This window comes from Acanthopagrus latus, chromosome 6, assembly GCF_904848185.1.
Source record: "Acanthopagrus latus isolate v.2019 chromosome 6, fAcaLat1.1, whole genome shotgun sequence".
Taxonomy (NCBI): Eukaryota; Metazoa; Chordata; class Actinopteri; order Spariformes; family Sparidae; genus Acanthopagrus; species Acanthopagrus latus.
In genome coordinates, this window is record NC_051044.1 from 5,256,951 (window position 1) to 5,276,451 (window position 19,501).

The 19,501-nt window shown below is 41.0% G+C and overlaps 3 protein-coding genes across 11 annotated transcripts in view; 2 read left to right on the forward strand and 1 right to left on the reverse strand.

Annotated features, from left to right (window-relative positions):
* The first annotated feature begins 666 nt into the window (after positions 1-666).
* Positions 667-5,549, forward strand: LOC119021273. Its single transcript, XM_037101461.1, has 11 exons — positions 667-1,003; positions 1,452-1,563; positions 1,670-1,901; positions 2,254-2,530; positions 2,655-2,832; positions 2,986-3,062; positions 3,174-3,354; positions 3,616-3,864; positions 4,052-4,223; positions 4,321-4,469; positions 4,590-5,549. Exons 1-11 carry the CDS (start codon positions 707-709, stop codon positions 4,766-4,768), a joined length of 2,103 nt encoding a protein of 700 aa, XP_036957356.1. The 5' UTR covers positions 667-706; the 3' UTR covers positions 4,769-5,549.
* A 527-nt stretch (positions 5,550-6,076) lies between these two features.
* ccdc66 (coiled-coil domain containing 66) lies at positions 6,077-16,865 on the reverse strand. Of its 5 annotated transcripts, none has more exons than XM_037101809.1 (21): positions 16,699-16,865; positions 15,540-15,598; positions 14,948-14,970; positions 14,568-14,795; positions 14,215-14,461; positions 14,027-14,135; positions 13,682-13,776; positions 13,203-13,258; positions 12,820-12,912; positions 12,540-12,659; positions 12,185-12,417; positions 11,690-11,774; positions 11,442-11,594; positions 11,243-11,321; positions 10,915-10,992; positions 10,087-10,351; positions 9,759-9,975; positions 9,571-9,623; positions 8,602-8,792; positions 8,214-8,326; positions 6,077-8,080 (listed from the first exon to the last, which is right to left on the reverse strand). In XM_037101809.1, the coding sequence occupies exons 1-21, from the start codon at positions 16,707-16,709 to the stop codon at positions 8,003-8,005; spliced, it is 2,586 nt and encodes an 861-aa protein (XP_036957704.1). In that variant the 5' UTR covers positions 16,710-16,865; the 3' UTR covers positions 6,077-8,002. The 5 variants fall into 5 exon arrangements, with proteins under 5 accessions (XP_036957704.1, XP_036957703.1, XP_036957702.1 ...); XM_037101808.1 differs by having other exon boundaries at positions 10,915-10,989; positions 12,525-12,659; XM_037101807.1 differs by having other exon boundaries at positions 8,214-8,323; positions 12,525-12,659.
* A 127-nt stretch (positions 16,866-16,992) lies between these two features.
* ip6k1 (inositol hexakisphosphate kinase 1) overlaps positions 16,993-19,501 on the forward strand; it is a 32,345-nt gene continuing 29,836 nt past the window's right edge. Inside the window, exon 1 of one of the 5 annotated variants that reach the window (XM_037101820.1) lies at positions 16,993-17,079. The gene's annotated coding sequence lies outside the window, so the exon portion shown is untranslated. The other 4 variants (XM_037101817.1, XM_037101819.1, XM_037101818.1 and 1 more) reach the window with 4 other exon arrangements.

Consider the following 19,501-nt stretch of genomic DNA (forward strand, 5'->3'; position numbering starts at 1 on the left):
CAATGTATGTAGGCTGTGTAGTTGCAAAATTCACAGAGCCCAGCTGAAAGATGGTATTTTCTTATCCTCTCTTAACAAGATGTAGATTTTGTAAGAAAACAACTTGAACATTTGTTTGCATGATTTAGAGGCTAATGCACACAGGATTTAAAAAACATATATCCTAAGACTTAAAATTAATTAGAAGTTATATAAACTGCAGTCAAACATGTCTAAAGGTAATTTACAGTCCCTATATATAGTATTCACACTTATTGGAAGTTCATATTTTATTGTTGTGACAACTTTCAGTTCAAGTAGTTATGATGTGGCTTTTGTGACACTGCTTAAAAGGGCCCATATTGTGGAAAAACAGGTTTTCTCTGGTCTCTACATGTAAACTGTGAAGTCCATTAAAACCAGGAAACAGCTGATCACAGCAGTCAGTCCATCACTTCCTGCTGAGATGCTAGCGTCTCCTCGGGCTCGGTAGCTGTCTTCTTCGTTTTCCGCTTGTTGTAGCAGCAAGCTACAAACGGTCGCTACTTTCAAATTAAAAGCCCCCCGCTATGATCTCAGTTCTAAACTCCAATGGAATGCAATGTAAAGCTCTTATTTTGAAGACATGTTCCACCTGCTTCCTGTTCACCGCCCAACTTCCTGCTTCACATGACGTCACATGTTTACGCCCCACCAGTGGCGGCTTTTTTGGAAAAGACTGTGAACAATGTCGTCGCTCAGAGCTAGACACGCAAATTGCTCTGTTGTTGATTGTAAAGATCAACACAAGTGTCTGTATGCTGTCCCGGCCGCACAAGAACAGAAGACACAGTGGCTGCGTTTCATTTATAACGAGGACGTGGTGGGCGCGGTTCGTGTCGGTTTGTATGTGTGTGCTAACCACTTCACATCGGACTGCTTCAGTAACGAGGGTCAGTACAAAGCTGGCTTTGCCTCGACACTGACCCTCATAAAAGGATCGGTGCCAACCATACGGGACCCAGCAACTGTACCCGAGTCACTGGTAAGTGTCGCCGCGGTGTGTTAGTATTTACAGTTGCCTACGAGTATGGTGAAGTCAGCTGGAAACTTGCTAACTAGCTAGCTCTGCCTCAGTCCGCTATGCAATGGCGTTTGAAGCGAGTTTAATGTTAATAATGCTACGAGGGAGCTTGGTTGTCACAGTAAAAAGTCTGGAAACGTGTGCAGACTGGAGACAGAGACGATGCGAACAGTGTCCAAGAGTTTGGAGACTGTGTTGGAGACAAACACAGCTTCCCAGCTAGCTGTTAGCCATTAGCTACTGTAACAATACATAGAGCAAACTAACATTAGATGTTACCTGTTGCAGGTCAGTGGGGGATGGGAGCCGGGGGGCGTGGAGAGTCTCTCGCGTGATGGTGGACAACACACACATTCCTGAGTGTTGGCTTATTAGCTTATACTGACTGTTGTTTTTGTTTTGTATACAGGCCATCACAAGTTCATCCAGGGATGTCGCATGCCAGACTGACCCACCGGACAGACGGGCTGTAAGCACACAGCTATCCTTGAGGACTCTGCAGCCCCACTTCAGAAGTGAAGGTGTGTACAAACCATCTTCAGTACAATATGTGTTGATGAAGTTGTAATTTTCTTGTTGTGTCATTTTATGTAGACTTATGTAGTAAAATGATATTGTTGTTTACAGGTGTTCAGGCTACTGTGTCCTCCAAGGATTTTGGTGTTGGGACATCGACTGCAGACCCTTCGTGTTTTGCAAAGAGACCCTCAAAGAGACCTCGTCTGGACCTTGAAGAGGAGCCGGAGCTGGAGGACGAGCCATTAGAGGGCAGCTCGTCAGTGGCAGCTTCAAAGGAGCAGGATCCCACCAATGATCCTGCAGAGTCCAACACAGCACCGTCAGAGTCAACACCTTTGTCGTAAGTTACTCAGTATATCGGTGTGTGTGCTTGTGGTGATGGTAGTTCACTAAATAATAACAGTGCTGTATAATACGATAGTCCTGCAAGAAAGTGAACATACATTTTTTATCATTGCATTATTTTTTTAGGCAGATTCATGTAGATCTCATGTAGTTGTGCCATCTCACCTGTATGACTATTTTTCATTGCAGGACTGTTGTTGTTGTTTACATCAGTAGTTGTACCTCTTTTTATGTGCATAAAAAACATATATAGACCAACTGGAACGAGTGTAATGGTTTAGAGTTCACTACTGAAGAGAACTCAAACTGTTTAATTGCTAAACGTGTTTTCCTTTTGTTTGATGTAGACAAGAATCATCCACTCCCACCCACAAGAGCAGAAAATACATAGTGTATGAGAGCTGCATTATGGAGTTGTTTGCTGTGTGTCCTGTCTGCACGCGGGCATGTGATGTGAGGACCAGAAAGCTGGGGACATTCCTGTCCGTGGAGCAGCGATGCCCCCACTGCAAGTTCTGCAGACACTGGAATAGCCAGCCTGTCCTCGGGAGCACACCAGCTGGGAACCTCCACCTTTCAGCAGCTGTGTACCTGAGCGGTGCATCCTTCTCAAAAATTGCACGGGTAAATGATGTGCAGCTGTATTTCTCACAATTCTGATTATTGCTCTGAATATGAAGTATTTCTGATGAAGCTCCATGCATTATATCAACAAAAACTTTTGTTTGTTTTTTTTTCCTACCAACAGGTCTTCAAGGCGATGGAGCTGCAACTTTTTCAGTACGACACATTTCGCCGGCATGCCAGATCTTTCATTGAACCTGCAGTCATTCACCACTGGAACACATTACAGGATGTGACGCTGCAGCGGCTCAGTCAGGAGAGCAAAGTTATACTTGGTGGTGACATGAGAGCTGACTCTGCAGGTATTTACACATCAGTGAAATAGTGCAGTTTATCCAGGTTTTTGATATTTTGTGAAGTTCAAAGGAGAGTGACATCATGAAAATGCCACATATAATCACAAAGTATTAATATGTGATGACTAATATGAAGAGTGGAACACTTTTTTTTTTCAGGGCACTCTGCAAAATTTGGAAGTTATACAACAATGGATCTTAATTCAAACACAGTTGTGGACATCGAGTTGGTTCAGGTGAGTGGTTAAAATTCAAATTGTGACAAGGTTATTCAGTGAAATTTGAAAATGTCCATTTGGCTTTTTTCTAATACTGTTTTTTTTTGTTTTTTTGTGCCGGGGCGACAGAGCAATGAGGTTGGTGGTAGTCAACACATGGAGAAAGAGGGCCTGAGGAGGAGTCTGTCGTTACTGGAAGGACGTGGCATTAATCTTGACTGTGTTGTTACCGACCGTCATCCACAAATTCAAAAGTTCCTCGGGGAGAGAAACATCACCCACTACTACGACGTGTGTCAAATTGCAAAAGGTATTTTTCCCTATGTTCATGTGCATCCACATCCTCATACATCCACATAGTAGCTGCTACTAAAAGTGCATTATGCACAAAGCACTTTTCTGTACACATTACTTGTCAGTAAGATGAAAGAAAATTGATGTCCTTACAGTAACATTGTAAAGCTGTGAGTCAATTAGTATCGCATGTTTTGAAATTGATTATGAAATGCTGCAGCTGACTGATCAATCAATCAATTTTTAATGAAAGGAATGTATTGATATGAACTTTTAGAGATTTCAAAGAAAATGGAGAAGATCAGTAAGGACAAAGAGTGTCAGAAACTACAGAAGTGGATGAGAAGCATCACCAATCACATCTACTGGACAGCAGCTTCCTCATCCACCGGACCAGAGAGAGTCGCAAAATGGACCTCAATCCTGAACCACGTGCGGGACGTCCACACACACGATGACCCTCTTTACCCCAAGTGCCTGCATGAGGTCCACCAGACACGGGACAAAAACAAATGGCTCAGAGCAGGTGTTGTACTGATAGATGGACTAAAAGTTATTACATCATTTGTCCTCAGTTTTAAATAGTGATCACACATTTTGTATAAAAGACAACTACACCTAGTGATGTGATATTTTTGAAATTCATCACAAATAATGTCAGTAATATGTATTACTTTATTGTATTTTAAAATGTGCAATTTTTTTGTTTGTAGGAACTCCGGCTTTCTACAAATTAGAAAAGGTGTTGACCAACAAAAGAACTCTGAAGGACGTGGAAAAACTGAGCCCTCACCACCAGACTTCATCTTTGGAGGCATTCCATGGTGTGATCCTTCGTTTCGTCCCGAAGAATGTTGTTTTTCCCTTCATTGGAATGCTGTGCAGGTAAATCAAACTAGGGGTTACTTCAAACTTTGAGAGATGCAGCCTAAACTCTGTTTTATTATAATCGCACGTCATTTTGTCTTCCGTGTACTTCCAGACTCTACCTGGCTGCCATGTATTACAATGAGAATGCAAACAGACCACAGGCCAAATCCCGGGAAGGTGTTCCTCTCTACAAGGTCCACTTTCCAAAGGCCATGAAGGGACAATGCTCAGCCAAACCCCACAAGACAGAGCCAACATTCCGTTAGTGTTGACATCTTTTAATTTTTTAACCAAACATGGTTTGAACTTGAATAACAATAATAACAACAATAATAATAACAAAAGCAAAAATGATCTTTGTGCTTGTGTTTTATGAAACAGGGTATGTTGCTGACATGATGGACCTCATCTTTGACAAAGTCTTTGTGGACCCTACGCCGTACACGAACGCCATGTTGGCCATCCCTGTCCCAGAGGATTTGACTGCCCAGTATGCGCAGCCTGACAAGGAGGAGGTCATTGCCAGCTATGTGTCCAGGTTCAACCGAGGGCGAGTCTAAGTCCATCGTAGTGGCCTTCGGCATCAAGAAACTCACAGCGGATGCGTAGGACCACACAAACTGGATTGACTACCCGGATTCTGCGTCCCAAGAAGCCCCAGGACCAGCTCACAAAACTACAATAGGCTAGATACCTGTAACGACTGTAAACAATCTACACAATATGTAGTCTTGCAGAAATGTATTAATAGTGTGATTTACAATTCCTCAGCCTCCCTGAGAAAGTCTAAGCGGGGCGCTCCTTTAGAGATAGGGTGAGGAGCTCTGTCACCCGGGAGGAGCTCGGAGGAGAGCCGCTGCTCCTCCACATTGAGAGGACCCATCTGAGGTGGTTCCCCTAGACGCCTTCCTCGGTAGGCGTGCCTGGCATGCCCCGCCGGGAGGAGACCCCGGGGAAGACCCAGGACACGCTGGAGTCACTATGTCACTCGGCTGGCCTGGGAACGCCCCGTGATCCTCCCGGACGAGCTGGAGGAAGTGTCCGGGGAGAGGGAAGTCTGGGTGTCTCTGCTCAGACAGCTGCCCTCGTTAAACGGCCCCGGATAAGCAGAAGAAGATGGATGGTGTGTTACAGTTTCTTTCTACTGTTGATTGCCTGATAGGCTGTCCTGTGTTTAAATTGTTGTTTGATTATTGTTTTTGAGTGATGTTTTTTATGTAAATAAATGCTGGTATGTGTCTACAGAAATGATTCGTGTGACTACATAAAAATATGCACAACATCTGTTTGAAAACTATACAAGAAAGGCAAATTCAATATATTAAACTGCTCTGTACTTACATTTCTCATGTGTTGCTGCAGTTGCAAAATTCCACCTGTTGAAGCAAAACAAGACATGATAACATCTTTGTTTTTTATCAGTTTCTTTAAACACTTATTGAGAAAGAGCTGCAACTAATGATTTTATGTGTTATTCTGTTATGTATCATAATTTAGTTATAAATTATTTGTTTGGTTAAAAAACAGGAAACTGGAAAATGTTCATTACAGTTTCTGAGAAACATGTTGATGTGTTCTGGGACAAACCGAGCCAGAAAATGAGCACATCCAACTGTCTGACTTCTGTCAGATGAATTCAACCTGATCCCAGATCTCAGCTTCCAACTTGGTAAGTATAAAGTTATTATTAATCAAACTTGTATTAACATTTGTCAGAGCATCTTTAAATTAGACACTTTGTCTGCTGGAGCTGAAGGAAATGAAGTTGTGTTCACAATCAAAATGTACTCAACAAGTTTTGAGATGTAGCACAATGTAGGTATCAAATCAAAACAAAGTGCAGTTGTAAGAAATGTAAAACAGTCTCATTCATTTTACATTATTTATTACATTTGCAATAAATAAAGATACACAAATACAATGAAACTAGAACATTTTCAATACCACAGAAGTAGAAGTGGAAACACAGCTCCTCGACCAGCAGGAAGCTGAAGAAACACACAAACTCATCTTTCATTCATGATTTAAATAAATCGCCTCTGCAGGAAGGACGAGCCAGAGAAAGGCAGAGTGGTGCCTCAAACCCCAAAGAAGAAGAAAAGATAAAACCTGATACCCGTTGGGTACGTAGTGTCAATTTTGATGAAAAGTGCTTTTGAAAACTTAATTTTTAAATACAATCTTCACATAAAATGGTGGTCATTCATGCAGTTAGTGAGCAGAGGAAAACATGTTTTGTCGTATCAGGTGAGAGAAAATGGTATTTTAGTTTCAGACAAGCAATCGTGGTATTAAAGATCTTGAAGTGAGGTAGAACTGCAGGAGCAGATTTAAAGATGTCTGTGCTGCTGTGTCACATTCTGTAAATCTGTATCAAATTCTAAATTAAACGCCGTTCGGCCTGAAGTAGAGAAGACAAGCGGCAGCAGTCTGCTCAGATTACAGATCAGTTTTGTTTTTAAACTTGCAGTTTCAGGCTCAAACGACACTCGACTCGACTGACATCACACCACAGTTTTTCAGATTTTGTGCAGCCGCCTCACATATGCTTTAGTATTCTCTGTATAGCCTTAAAACACCAGTAAACACATCAAATCTCACCTGTAAAAGACACACTTATCTCAATGTTACCTGCTAGTTTAATAGAGGTTATATATACAGACTTTGATGTCGAGGAGTGAGAACCAGAGGGACGCGAGTGACATTTAACCAACTTTACATGAGAGCCGAGACAAAACATTTCTATAAAATTCAATCTTCAATATCAAAATATCCAACTTGTGCAACATCACATGCTTGATAAATATTTTTTTTACATGAATTAAAACAATTATAATAAACACATGTCAGAAAACTTAAGTCCCTTTGGCCAAAAATAGTTGAGTGTTCAGCGTAAGGTCTTTTGATTGATAACTCTGGACTGTTTTTCGGTTTCCTTTTGGCAGTAAAGAGCTCGATCAGAGCTTTAATTTGACAAAACTAATTTTATCCAAAATGCCACTTCAACCCGTCTGACTCTCACCACTCATTGTTTAAAATCAGTGCAGCTTCCTGATGTGAGCCACACGCCTCAAAATAATATTGCAATATTCTTAAGCTATATATCGTGAAAAACACAATATATCTATCGACATTTTAAATCTCCTCAAGCATTTCAGAAATGCTAAGAGCGGGCAGCAAAATCAAATATCACAATATTTTTTTACCAAATCCTTCTATACTGATATTGCAACATTATTAAGGATGACTATTGATACTCACTCACAATTACAAATAACATCACTTTACTGTAATTGAACCTTTAAAAAACAGCAAACACATCACGTTAGAACCATAACATTCCATAAGATCACTATGTATAGTCTCATATCACGATGAGACATATCGTATCATCCAGCCCTGTTTTCAACAGTTAAAATATCAGGATTGCAAAGGATTGTAACATTTGGGAAACAGTCTCGTATTGTTGGATTAATGCTGGATTAAATTACTTCTGCCTCCTGATGGTAAACACATACAGGGCAAGTGGGACGTATTGATCTGTCAAATCTACTGTGATACCTTCAGTGTTACTTTGAAAAATCTCTCAAATCTGCTTCATCTGTTGACATCCAGGTGAAATCTGAACCTTAATCAAAGTGACTCCTCGCTGTGGCACATTGAACATCAAGTGCTGAATCAGAGAAAACTGAAGGTTTTCTGTTACAGCAGCAGACCATAGTGTTACTTCTTCGCCTTGACACACAAACACACTGATCACAGTCAGCACACACACTGAGGTCAGGGGTCAGAGGTCACCGGAGTACATTTTCATGGCGCTTCAGTAGAGGATTCAGATCCGTCTCCAACTCCCTCTGCTTCTGCAATAAACCCTGAAAACACACATACAGGTTTGACATCTGTATGGAAGGATCCTCATTCTTTGCACCTCAGGATCCTTTAACTAAACTTTGTATTTGTAGTATTGTTTAGGGTGTAGAGGGCAGTTTGTTATGTGTGTGTTACCTGCCGTAGCTGGGCCAGGCCTCTGAGGATCTCCTGCTGTCGGGGTGTGTGTTTGTTACGGAGCAGCTCCGGGTGGAGGAGAGGATCCCGATGTGAGGGATCAGGAGGAGCTGCTGATGAGGAAAAAGTCTAGTTTACTTACAGTTTATGGAACTCAGGTCACCAGTGACTGACAGGTGTTGGACTGTTTCTTTTACATTGTAATTTTACGGTTAATAAAAGAGTTTTCTGGAAGTTCTTTCTCTTCAAAACAGAAAAAAATGGAAAGAAATCCATTAATTACAGAATAACGAACATTACAAAACCCCTAACAAAAAGGTGAGAATCCTTCAACTGCAAGTGTGTGTGTGTGTGTGTGTGTGTGTGTGTGTGTGTGTGTGTGTCTAACCTGTGCGTATGTGGGGTGGTGGTGTGTCAGCAGACTCCAGTGGATCCAGGTTAAAGACTTCATCAGTCCGGACGTAAGGAATGAACTCCAGGACTGGAGGAGGAGGAGGAGGAGTGGTGGAGGTGGAGGAGGTCGGCGCCTGCTGACTCTGAACTCTGTGTCTGACAGCAGGGACCGGAGGAGAGCGCCCCCTGCAGGAGACAACGACACCAGACATTAAAACAGAGGAGTCACTTCACCATCTGGAGCAACAGAGCTGCTGACTGGACGGGTTTTTATTTACACAATAAAAATGTGTACATGGGTTTTCACAGCTAACTGTCAACACTGCCACAAGTTACACCAAACTACCAATAGTTACTGTAAAGCTTTTAAATTACCTAAAAGTAAAACCAGGAAACACTTTTTGTTTTTTCATGTATGCAAAATTCAAGCAGGGTCAGTGTTCAATTGGTACATTTCCAATAATGCACTTCTTATTAATTGTGAAGCTTGTGTAGCCTCTATTGTCTTAAAGTCAATGAGCAGCATCACAGCTGTACAGAAATGTGAAATTACAGGTAACTACAATATTAATATTAGTTGTAACAAAGTGGTAATTTAAGATCTTTGTATTTCCTGGAAAATACTTGGATATTATGAAACAACAGACCTATAAAACAAAGTATTACCTCTCTAAAGATAAAGAAAACAGTCAAGATTTCAACAGTTAAGTCAAAACTTAAAACAAAACAAAACAAAAAGTCATGTAATTCGACTCCTGGACTGCTTCAGTTTAACCTATTTTCTGAGAGATACAACTTTTTATAGATTATAACAAGGTTAGGATGAATCTTCCTCTGTTTTAGAGTCTCCTTTGCGAGTCAGGGGTTTAATAATAATAATAATAATAACAATAATAACAATAATAATAATAATAATAATAATAATAATAATGATAATAATATAGCTGCAGTCAGAGCTTCTCACCTTTCACTGTTGATGGCTGTGGAGACGTCGTGTCCCCTGGAAACGTTTTCCACCTGCAACAACAGTCACCAAGGGAAGAAACAGGTTTGTCAAACAAAATTATGGACCTGAAGATAATGGGAAAGTTTTAGATTAAATAAATTAAGACCAAAAAAAACAAAGCTTTTCAGAAGCAGGAGGCCACTTACCTTCCTGGTGGGACTGGTTCTGGTCTGCGTGGGGTTGGAGCAGAGGTTCTGAGGAAGAGAGGGAGGAAGAAGAGGAGGAGGAGGGTTGGCTCTGGGCACACAGGTCCTCTCCTGCAGAGTGAGGAGCTCCGCCTGCCTCTTCATCCGACTCTCCTGTCTGTTCCTCTGCAGGGAGGCCGGGTAACGTGCTGAGGCTGGAATGAACTGACGACTGGGCCTGGAGGAACAGAACAGAATACTGACAGACTGGAACTGAGCTTTTTGGTGGATTTCCTTCTTGTAGACAATATGGAGGTCATAGCAGATATGTTTCTGAATAGGCACCTACCTCTGTGTGTTCCACTCCGGCCTCCTCTTGTCTTTCCTGTTTCTCTCTGTCCTGGCAAATGCCTCATATGGGTCTCCTCCACTTCCACTTCCTCCTCCTCCACCTCCTCCAGTAAGACAGATGTTCTCCTTGCCTGTTCTCAACGCTCGGGTCCTGCTGTTAGGAGGAGCAGCAGCAGCAGACAGAGATGGAGGCGGCTGGAACTGAGCAGAGACGTGAGGTGTCTGAACTCTGTCGGCTGTGGGCGCGAGAGAAGGAGCTGCTTCTACACACACATGCACACAGAAAAGATAAATATTAACACATCAGCTTTTGCAAAATGATGATATAAACAAACCAAATCATGCTAACAGTGTGTGTGAGAGTAAAGAAGAAGAACCTTTGGTTACCTGTAATTTCCTCTCTGATGGATCATTTTAACAACATAATATGTAATATTTCTGCGTCAAATGGCTAAAAAATTACGGGACATTTGTTATAAAAGTGCATTTCATTTAGTCACTTGTTGCCATAAATTCCAGTAAACATCAAGTGATACGTCACAGAGTTAGAAGCAAAATAAACTGAATGTAATGTGAATACAATTTTAAAACATTACTTCTCGACACGTCTGAGTCACATGAGAAAAAAATGTTCATCAGTTATGGTGGTTATATATGGTTTAACAATGAAAACAGCACGTTATGTTGCTCTTACAGAATATTTCTAAAATAATTTAACAGCAGCTTTGGGAATGGCTACATGAGATACAGCCAACTGAGAATAAAAAATATAAAATCAGCAGAAATTAACTGTAAACCGCCTGCAAACAGTTTATAGTTGTGTTACCTGTCTGGACTGCAGTGTCTCTGTAGGTGGAGGCTGAACTGCTGCCCTCCTCCAAACACTCGCCCTGTCTTGTCACTGCTGGACACACACACACAAACACACACACAGTTAGTACAGTTGTTATGTTGCATCAAAATATGTACACCTTTCAATTCTTGTCCGTTTCATGATCGCACAAATATTAACTTTAATGAACCTGATGTGTTTATGTTTTTTTTCCCTCAGGTGTCTCATGGAGCAAAGCACCTCGACCATGTTCTTGGGGCCAGTTTTTGTACTGTGTGTGTTTTGGTCTGTATAGCAGCAACACTGCAGAAGCTCTGCTCACCGCTGGGCTCCAGAATCTCTTGATGTCGGTCGTCATCATGATCTTTGTGTGGCTGCTCGGCCTGATGGCTCAACTGCTCCTGGAGGACAGAGGTTGATAGAAAACAGTTCAGTGACGGTGTGGAGAAAATTAGCCTGGTGGAGAATCGAGCACTTCTTGCCTGTGTGTGTGTGTGTGTGTGTGTGCATGCGTTCTTCACCTTCTTCCTCTGTGTGTCCAGCTCGTACCGTCTCTCCAGCATCTCTCTTTCCAGTGCCACTCTCCTCTCTTCCCTCTCCTCCTCCTCTCTCCTCCTCGCCTGTTCTTGCTCCCTCTGTCGCCGCCGCTCCTCCATCTGGGCTTCGATTGCTCGCTGGAGGACACAGGAGGAAGAATAACAGCTACAATCTTTTGGTATTCAAAGTCTATTCCTCCTTTCCTCTCTCCTCCTGCTCCTCATCCTCTTACCTGCTGCTCCAGCTGTTTGAGCCTCCTCCTCTCTCTCTCCTCTATCTGGGCGGGGTCCAGCAGGGCGGTCATGGTCCTCAGATGGCTGGATGAAAAACACAGGAGAACAACACTAAACATTTACTCATTTACATGTGGGGCTATGTCCAGACCTCTGATCCACTGACAGCATCTTTGATTTGTTGAGTCCCTGTTGAAGTGTCCTTGAGCAAGATGCTGAACCCCAAATAGCTCCTGATGTGCTGGTGGAAACTTTGCATGGCAGCCACCACGATCAGTGTATAAACGTATGTATGAATTACTAGCCTTGGACAAAAGCGTTTGCTAAATGCCCTAAATGGAAAATGACCTGCTCATTGAAGGCCCCAGTCAAAAGTTGTTTTATGTCATATCATCAACAGTCCACTTCATCAATAGATAATTATGTTGATTTTACAGGAATATATCTATAAACTGTCAAAGCAGTTATTTTTTTTGTTCATTGTTGGACTGTACCTGGCTCTGGTCGGGTATCCGCTGGTCATATCTATGCTGGCTCCCCCGACGCTCTCTGCTCCACAGCTGCTCATGGCCTCCCACACCAGAGACAGGCTGGACGTGGGCTCCCACTCCCCTCGATCAGAGACATTACACGGTGCTGGAGGTGGAGCTGATGGAGCTGCAGTCTGGATGGGAGGCCTTCTGTGCAGCGAGTCAAAGTGTGTGGCCCAGAGCTCGTGGTCCTCTGTCTGTAGAGACACAGAACATAAAGTCATCAACAGAAATAACAAACAAAAACTCTCCTGTCTGGTTTCTACTGTGTCTCCATTTTATCTTCCTCTGGTTTTTACTCTACCTGTCTCTGCAGCACCTTCTCTCGTCTCCTGCGCTCAGTCGCCTCCTCTCTCTGATGGTCCAGCTCCTCCAGCCAGCGTCTCCTCTGCTCCTCTCTCCTCTCCACATTCAGCACATCCTCCATCGGAGTGACCTCCTACAGAGACAACACAGAACACACTTCAGTTTTATTAAAAAATGTTTTAAAGTTTTCATGAAGACAGTCAGATGGTGATTTTGATGGCTTAATCATCATCATTATCTAACAAATCTGGTTCACATAATTATTTAAACATGGCTCATAGAATAGGATTTACCCCGAGTCTGAGGCTGGATCTGACGGCTGCAGGAAGTTCTCTGTGGCTGATGGAGCTCTGAACTGATAACACACTTTCTGTGTCCTCCTCAGCCTGAAACAGATTTTCACAGGCTGAAGTTTTTTGTCTTTGGTTCCACGTCTCATAAATCAAACACTGTACGTCATCATGTTTATCACAGCTTTGGTTTCTCAAGTAACAACATCATAAAGTCAGTGAACATATTAGGTTATAAATGATGTAAAATAGTCAACACAACCAGGATTCAATACAAGATATGTTGCACTATTGTTTCTCCACTATTGTTGTTAAATGTTGAGCCTCTATGTTAGTGGGAACATGTTTCTTTCTTTTTACTTCAAAAAAAAAAATATCTGCTGTACCTGCAGTCTGCCAGGAGCCGAACACTGCTGCTGCTGCTTCAGTGCCACTTGTTCATCTAACACACACACACACACACACACACACACACAAACAATTATCTTACAAGATTGCTGCTAACTGTTATTCTTATCATCAACTGTATCTTGTGTCAGTGAACTCATCTGTACCCAGCCAATATTGCTAATCTCTCTCTCCCCACCAGAGAAAAGCAGGGATGGATTTTTGTGTAGGATTATACATTTGGAATGAGGCTTGTGTTTTGTATTGATCATCTTTCTGACATTTGAAAGCATGTTTTTGTAAAGGTTTGACGACTAGTTCAATAAATTAATTATGGTAGAAAACTAATTGGCATGAATCAAACGCAATGGTTTGTAGTGAAATTATTATCTTATAATTGTACAATTATTGTATAATTGTACAAATTTAAAGCTAAAGCTGGTGTTAATACTGTTATAACATGTTTGTGTGAGTATACCTAGTTCTCTCCGCCACTGAGCCTTCTTGGCGTCGATGGCCGCTCTGCTCTCTGACTGTTTCTCTTCCAGCCAGCTGAACAGACATCCAGACGACCTGAACAACAGCAGCAACATTCTGCTCTGAAAACAGATTTCTAAAAACACATCGCCACACTATGGCAGCATACTGACCCTGGCCTGTAGCAATAATGCAGACAGGTCTTGAAAACAACATTTTCTGAGTCCTGTACATTTATTGTTATCAATAAAATAAACATAACAGTGTCTTATTTACAGTATGTAACTGCATCCTCAACAAATTTATTTGTGGAGCAAACAAACACCTGTTGAGGTGGAGTCCTCACCTGCTTTCTTTATCCTGTGAGCTTCCAGTTGTGTCAATTCCTCCTCCGTCTTTCTCCTTCTCTCTTCCTACATTGACTGAAGCACCAGAATCTGAGTCTATTTGATTTTCTAACAGAGAAAAAGACATGAAGTTGTACATTATTTTGACAAAGAGGGAAAGTGTCCCTTAATTTCACTCCATCCCTACCGTTCTGGGTCCTCTGGTCCTGTGGTGGGTCTTGGCCATTGCTGGTGGTCTGGACAGTGTTGAGGATCTGCTGTAGCTGCTCACTGGTCAGACACACCACACTGTCTTTCTGTCCTGTGTCTCGACTGGTCAGCGTGTCCTTTACCTTCCCACCCGTTCGTGTCCCTGTGTTCTGAGGCTGTCCTGTTTTGCCATTGGCTCTCAGGGAGCTGACAGCAGTGCTGTGTTTTTGTCTGTCCAACTTCACCTTCAGCCCAGAAAGAAGGCAGAAAAGAGGCAGAAAAAATGCATTTTATTTTCAATAAATTTGATCTTAAAATGAAATGGGATGCAATATGAAACATTAAACTTACCTTAGCCTCAACTTTGATGCTTCCCCCTTTCAGCTCATTTGTCTTGGATGATGTCAGAGTGGTGCTCTTCCTCCCGGTGTTGGAGATGGTTGCTACTCCTGCCTTACTTTTGGTTTCTTTGTGTCTCCCTGCCTGCTGTCGGGCTGGACGCTGCTCTCCCTGCACCTCCTCCACACAGGACGGCTGCCTGGAGCTCAGGATGTTCGCCGCTCTGGGCCTGCAGGACAGCTGCAGGGAATAAAAAATAATTTAATCATAGAAGATAATTCCTGCACTGTTTGATTTTTCCCAAACAACATTCCTTTCTATTAGAAAACATCAATATGTGCTGTACACTGCAATATGATATCTCATGGCCAGACTGTCAGAATGATTCCTACCTTTGTTGGATTCTTCTCAATGCCTGAAGTGGAGGAAGGACATAAATATTAAACGTCGCACACACATACACACAAATGTTAACGATCACTAAAACCTCTGAAAATGGTCTGAAAGAAGCGACTGAAACAACAAAAATAAAATTTAAATTTTAGAAAATGTAAGTTTTACCACAGTTTTTAATGACCTTTATGGATATAAATGTTAACAAAACTAACTGAAAACTATCAATATTTTTTTTTTTTTTTTAGAAATAAAAACAAATAATCCCATTTAAAACATTTCCCGTGTAACTTCAACCTGGTTATGAAACAGTCTCATTTTTATACAAATGCCTCCATCTGGAGTTCATAAGCAAACCAGACTATCAGAGAGAAGAACAGCCATCTTTTGACAATTAAAATTGTTATTTTTAATGACTGTCACCGGGTCGGATTGGATTCCAATTTATCTGGGTTGGAAAAAAAATCAGAAAATCTAAAATTAAAGACTAAATAATGATTATTAATAGAAATTAGGAGCCTAGTAAGAAAAGCAAATAAGTGAGTGATATTTCCATGGAAAATAGTAAATCATAAAGCTGAGAGGTCTCACCATGACTGAGTAAAATCAACTTGGGTTTTCCATTTTCAAGTTCAAACAGCAGGCCGTCTCTGTTCACACAAATGGGAAACATCAGAGCAAAAAGTGGAAATAAAACATACATTTAATTGTATTCTGTATTATGTGTAACGTAAAAGCAATGTTAACGTCTTGAACAGTCTTAATATGTTTATATTTAAAAGCTGTCTTACTGCAGAAAACTTTTATTGGACACTGATGAACTAAACTGAACGGACAGGGTTAATGTAGGACTCAACATATATAATGTATGATATTAATCAGTTTATATATTCAGTTTGTTCAACCTTCATTTATTACATTTACTTATGCCCACAGCTTTGTAACTTTGAATTTTGTTCCAGAAAAAAAGATTGAAAATTTCTCAGAGGGACCAATGAAGGAGCATCTTATCTCTTATCTTAAATATGTGCTTGCCTGTGGTCATAATCAAACTGGTTGCTTTAAAATAAGAGTTTGCAGACTTCATCTTTGTGACAGATTATGTGGCAGAACAGGACAAACTGTATCATGTTGCCAGGTAATGACATTAGTTGTCACATGGTGCAGCACAGTAAAACAAAGACACATAATGGGTAAACACAGGCAATATTTCATATGGTGACAGATTTATATTCACTGGTCTGCTTTATAACTTGTCCTGGTTCATATGAACTGGCTTTGGTTGGTCAAAATGGCGCTTTAATAATGTTTTGGGAAGTTAACAGGAGCAGATCACACCTGCAGCTTATTAGTGGCAAGTCATATCATAGAAGTGTTAGTATAGTAAGTTACTTGTGCAAAGGGAGGTTTATCTGTTTCTATTTTCATAATGTTTTGGGTTTTTTTTGTTTTTTTTTGCTGCTGCTGCTGTTGTCCTCTTTGCGGGAACTCTTATAAAACATTATAATAACGTTTACAGGTCGATATTTGACTGATTTCACCCTCATTTCTTGATGACAAACCACCATGAACCACAGCTACAACAGCATTGAGACATCTGCACGTGATAATCTATACGTTACTGTCTCATGTTTTACAGAAGGCATAAGCTCTTTGTTCAGTTCGATCAAGCTATGATTGTATTTCAATGCGACACATTCGCTCAACATGTTAGCCTAGCTAGCTACTGGTACTGTGAAAAAACACTCACCCGAGATTCATGCTGACAGGGGATATTCATAAAATGGCGGCACGTTAACCGTCAACTCCATGAACAACAAAAACAGACAGTTAGTATCTAATGTCTGATTAAATAAAAGCGTTTCTGCTTTGCTCTGCTCAGCACTGATCGCACTGCCAGTCACACACGCCAGTTCCTGGTTGCTTAATTGTGTACGTTGGTTGCTAAACACGACCAAGAACGGCTTCACCGATTGGTCGATTCTTTTGATTGTGGCTTTAACGACCAATCAAACGTCTTCATTTGGACGGTACGTTAGAAGATGTTGCATTCAGGGCCACTGGGAATTTATTCAAAACCACGATAAATCAGATTACTGACGTTAATACTCGTTACTACCAGTGATGCGATGTAAATTGGTACATTTACTCAAATACTGTACATAAATACATTTAAGAGGTATTTGTATTTCCCTTTTCTGCTTCTTTATATTCCCCCTTCTACATTTTGGAGGCAAATGTCGTACTTTTACCCCACCACTTGCATTTGATAACTTTCGTTACTTTGCAGTTTACATGCTAAATCAGAGCCAAAGTAGTATTTGAATTATTTTAGGTTGTAAGCAATCGGATAAAAAAATATTCCTCTGAAGCGGAAAAATGCTGAATATCGAATCCCTCGTATGCATTATATACACACTTAAGACTTACAGGACTTACTTTTACTTTTTATATTTAAGTACATTCATTGCCAGACGATAACTACTGATATTTGAGTTCAGTTTATATCAGAAATTTATATGACTTTTACTTAAGTAGAATTTGTACGGGTGACTATTTGTATTCTGTTTGTGTTCTTTTATTTTTAAACAAACAAACATACAAACAAAAGGTACAAATCAACACACCATTCCTCTTTGTACATCTTAACGGTTTTGTTACTTTTTAAAAGTTTTAATATTAGATTTGCACAGGAAAACTATATAGTCAGTGGAAATTTGGGGACATTTACATCAATGAATTTGAAATTTACCATGCATAATTAATATGTTCGCAATAGGGTTAATATAATGTGTTTTTCTTGTTCAGTTCAATTTTAATATCCTCATTAAATTTACCCCAATATATGTTTTTTTCCAGTCAAGCTCAGACAGTGATCGAGTTTATACAAGAGTAAAATAAATGTTAAAGATTCTGGTTTATCATTACAAAAGCTGCAATTGTTGTCAGTGTCTAAATATATATATAAATAATAGTAAAATAATAATAAAATAAAATAAAATAATAAAAATAGATTTGTTTATATATTGAGTTCAATTTTGGTGAGCGTTGTATTGGTACTTTGTTTAATAATTATTATTCCACCTCTGATGTTGATATGAAAAATAGTGTGTGTGGTTCCAGCAGCGGACTGTAGGTGGCGCCAAAGCGACGCAGTCACGCAAACGAACTGTAAAAGCCAAACAGGCTGCGTTAGCTTCACTGTAATGACGTTAGCCTCCTGAATGTTTTTTTTTTCCGCTGTTAATGAGTTTGGATACCGGGTACCGACATCCATGAACCTCTGCGGCATTTGAAGCATTCCCACGGTGGCCTCCGCGAAGTCAGCTCGGTGTCCTCACGGTGATCCTGACGGTATGTTTTTATTGTGACAGCTCGCTGCCTCTAACCGGAGAGACTGCGTAACGTCAAACCGTGATGTTAGCTGTTTAGCTAGCGTTAGCATGCGAGGCTACTTAAACGGCAGCTAGTGTCGAACAAACGTCAGCGTTTTTCCATCAGTGCCCGGGACACAGAGCAGCGGTTAGAGAAGACCGTTGGAGCGAGATGGCCTGAAGCGGTGCGGAGCTTTGCTTTCATTCTAAGCTGAGTTAAAATGAGTAAGCTGACTTAGCTAGCTAGCGTGTTGTCAGGCTAAGGTCAAGAAGCTGGCCAGTCTGACAGCTAACGCTAACAAATGTGGTACCCAAGAGTCTATAAACGTGCTATGTGGCAGCCAGCCATACTGCGACCAGTTAATAGCAGCACTGGCTAACGTTATAATCTGGTTATCAGTGGAAGCTGAGCTGGTGTCGTTTTCGAGATCAAGAGGTGGGTATGTAAAAGTTTCATTAGCCCGAAGCTAGCTCGGTGTAAAATTAATTAAGGTCTCATTGGAGGTTGATGTATCTTTGGATTCGGATGGGCTGCAGAAGGTAATGTTGACTGACAGGCTATCTTTTAGTAATTAGGGTGTTATTACTACGTGACATGTTGACGGTGCAGGTTTGGTGGCTTTGATTTGGTTTAATTAGGAAGCTCCAGCTGCACTGGGTGTGATGATGACCATGCTGCTTGTCGTGTTTATTTGTTGTCAAACAACTGCTGCAGGACTGCCTTATCATGCTGCTCTGCAAATTACCTTACTATCAGTAAATAAACAGGCTGCCATTCATCAGATAGCTAATCTCTGGGTTTACAGTTTCGTGACTGACGTCTTTTGGCCTCTGTACTCTGCTAAATATCCTGCCGAGAACATTTACAGTAGATCAGTGCTGTTCATATTTGAGCAGAGAGGAAAAAGGGGCTCGCTTCCTGGCTGTCTGTCTTGGTTTTCTCTCATCATTTCATCAGTGGATTGCAAAGGACATCTTCCAGATCTCCATCCCGAAAGGTTTGGGACTGTAATCACTAGACATTTCTTGGAAAATGTAGTTTGTTTTGCAATAATCTGTGTGGTAGCCACTGACTTATTTCTAATGGTAAATTAGCCACAGTTTGTGCATCTTTGGTTATTTTAATCCCTAAAACTCCTTTTATCCAGTGCAGTATATTTAAATACTATCCTAAATTGC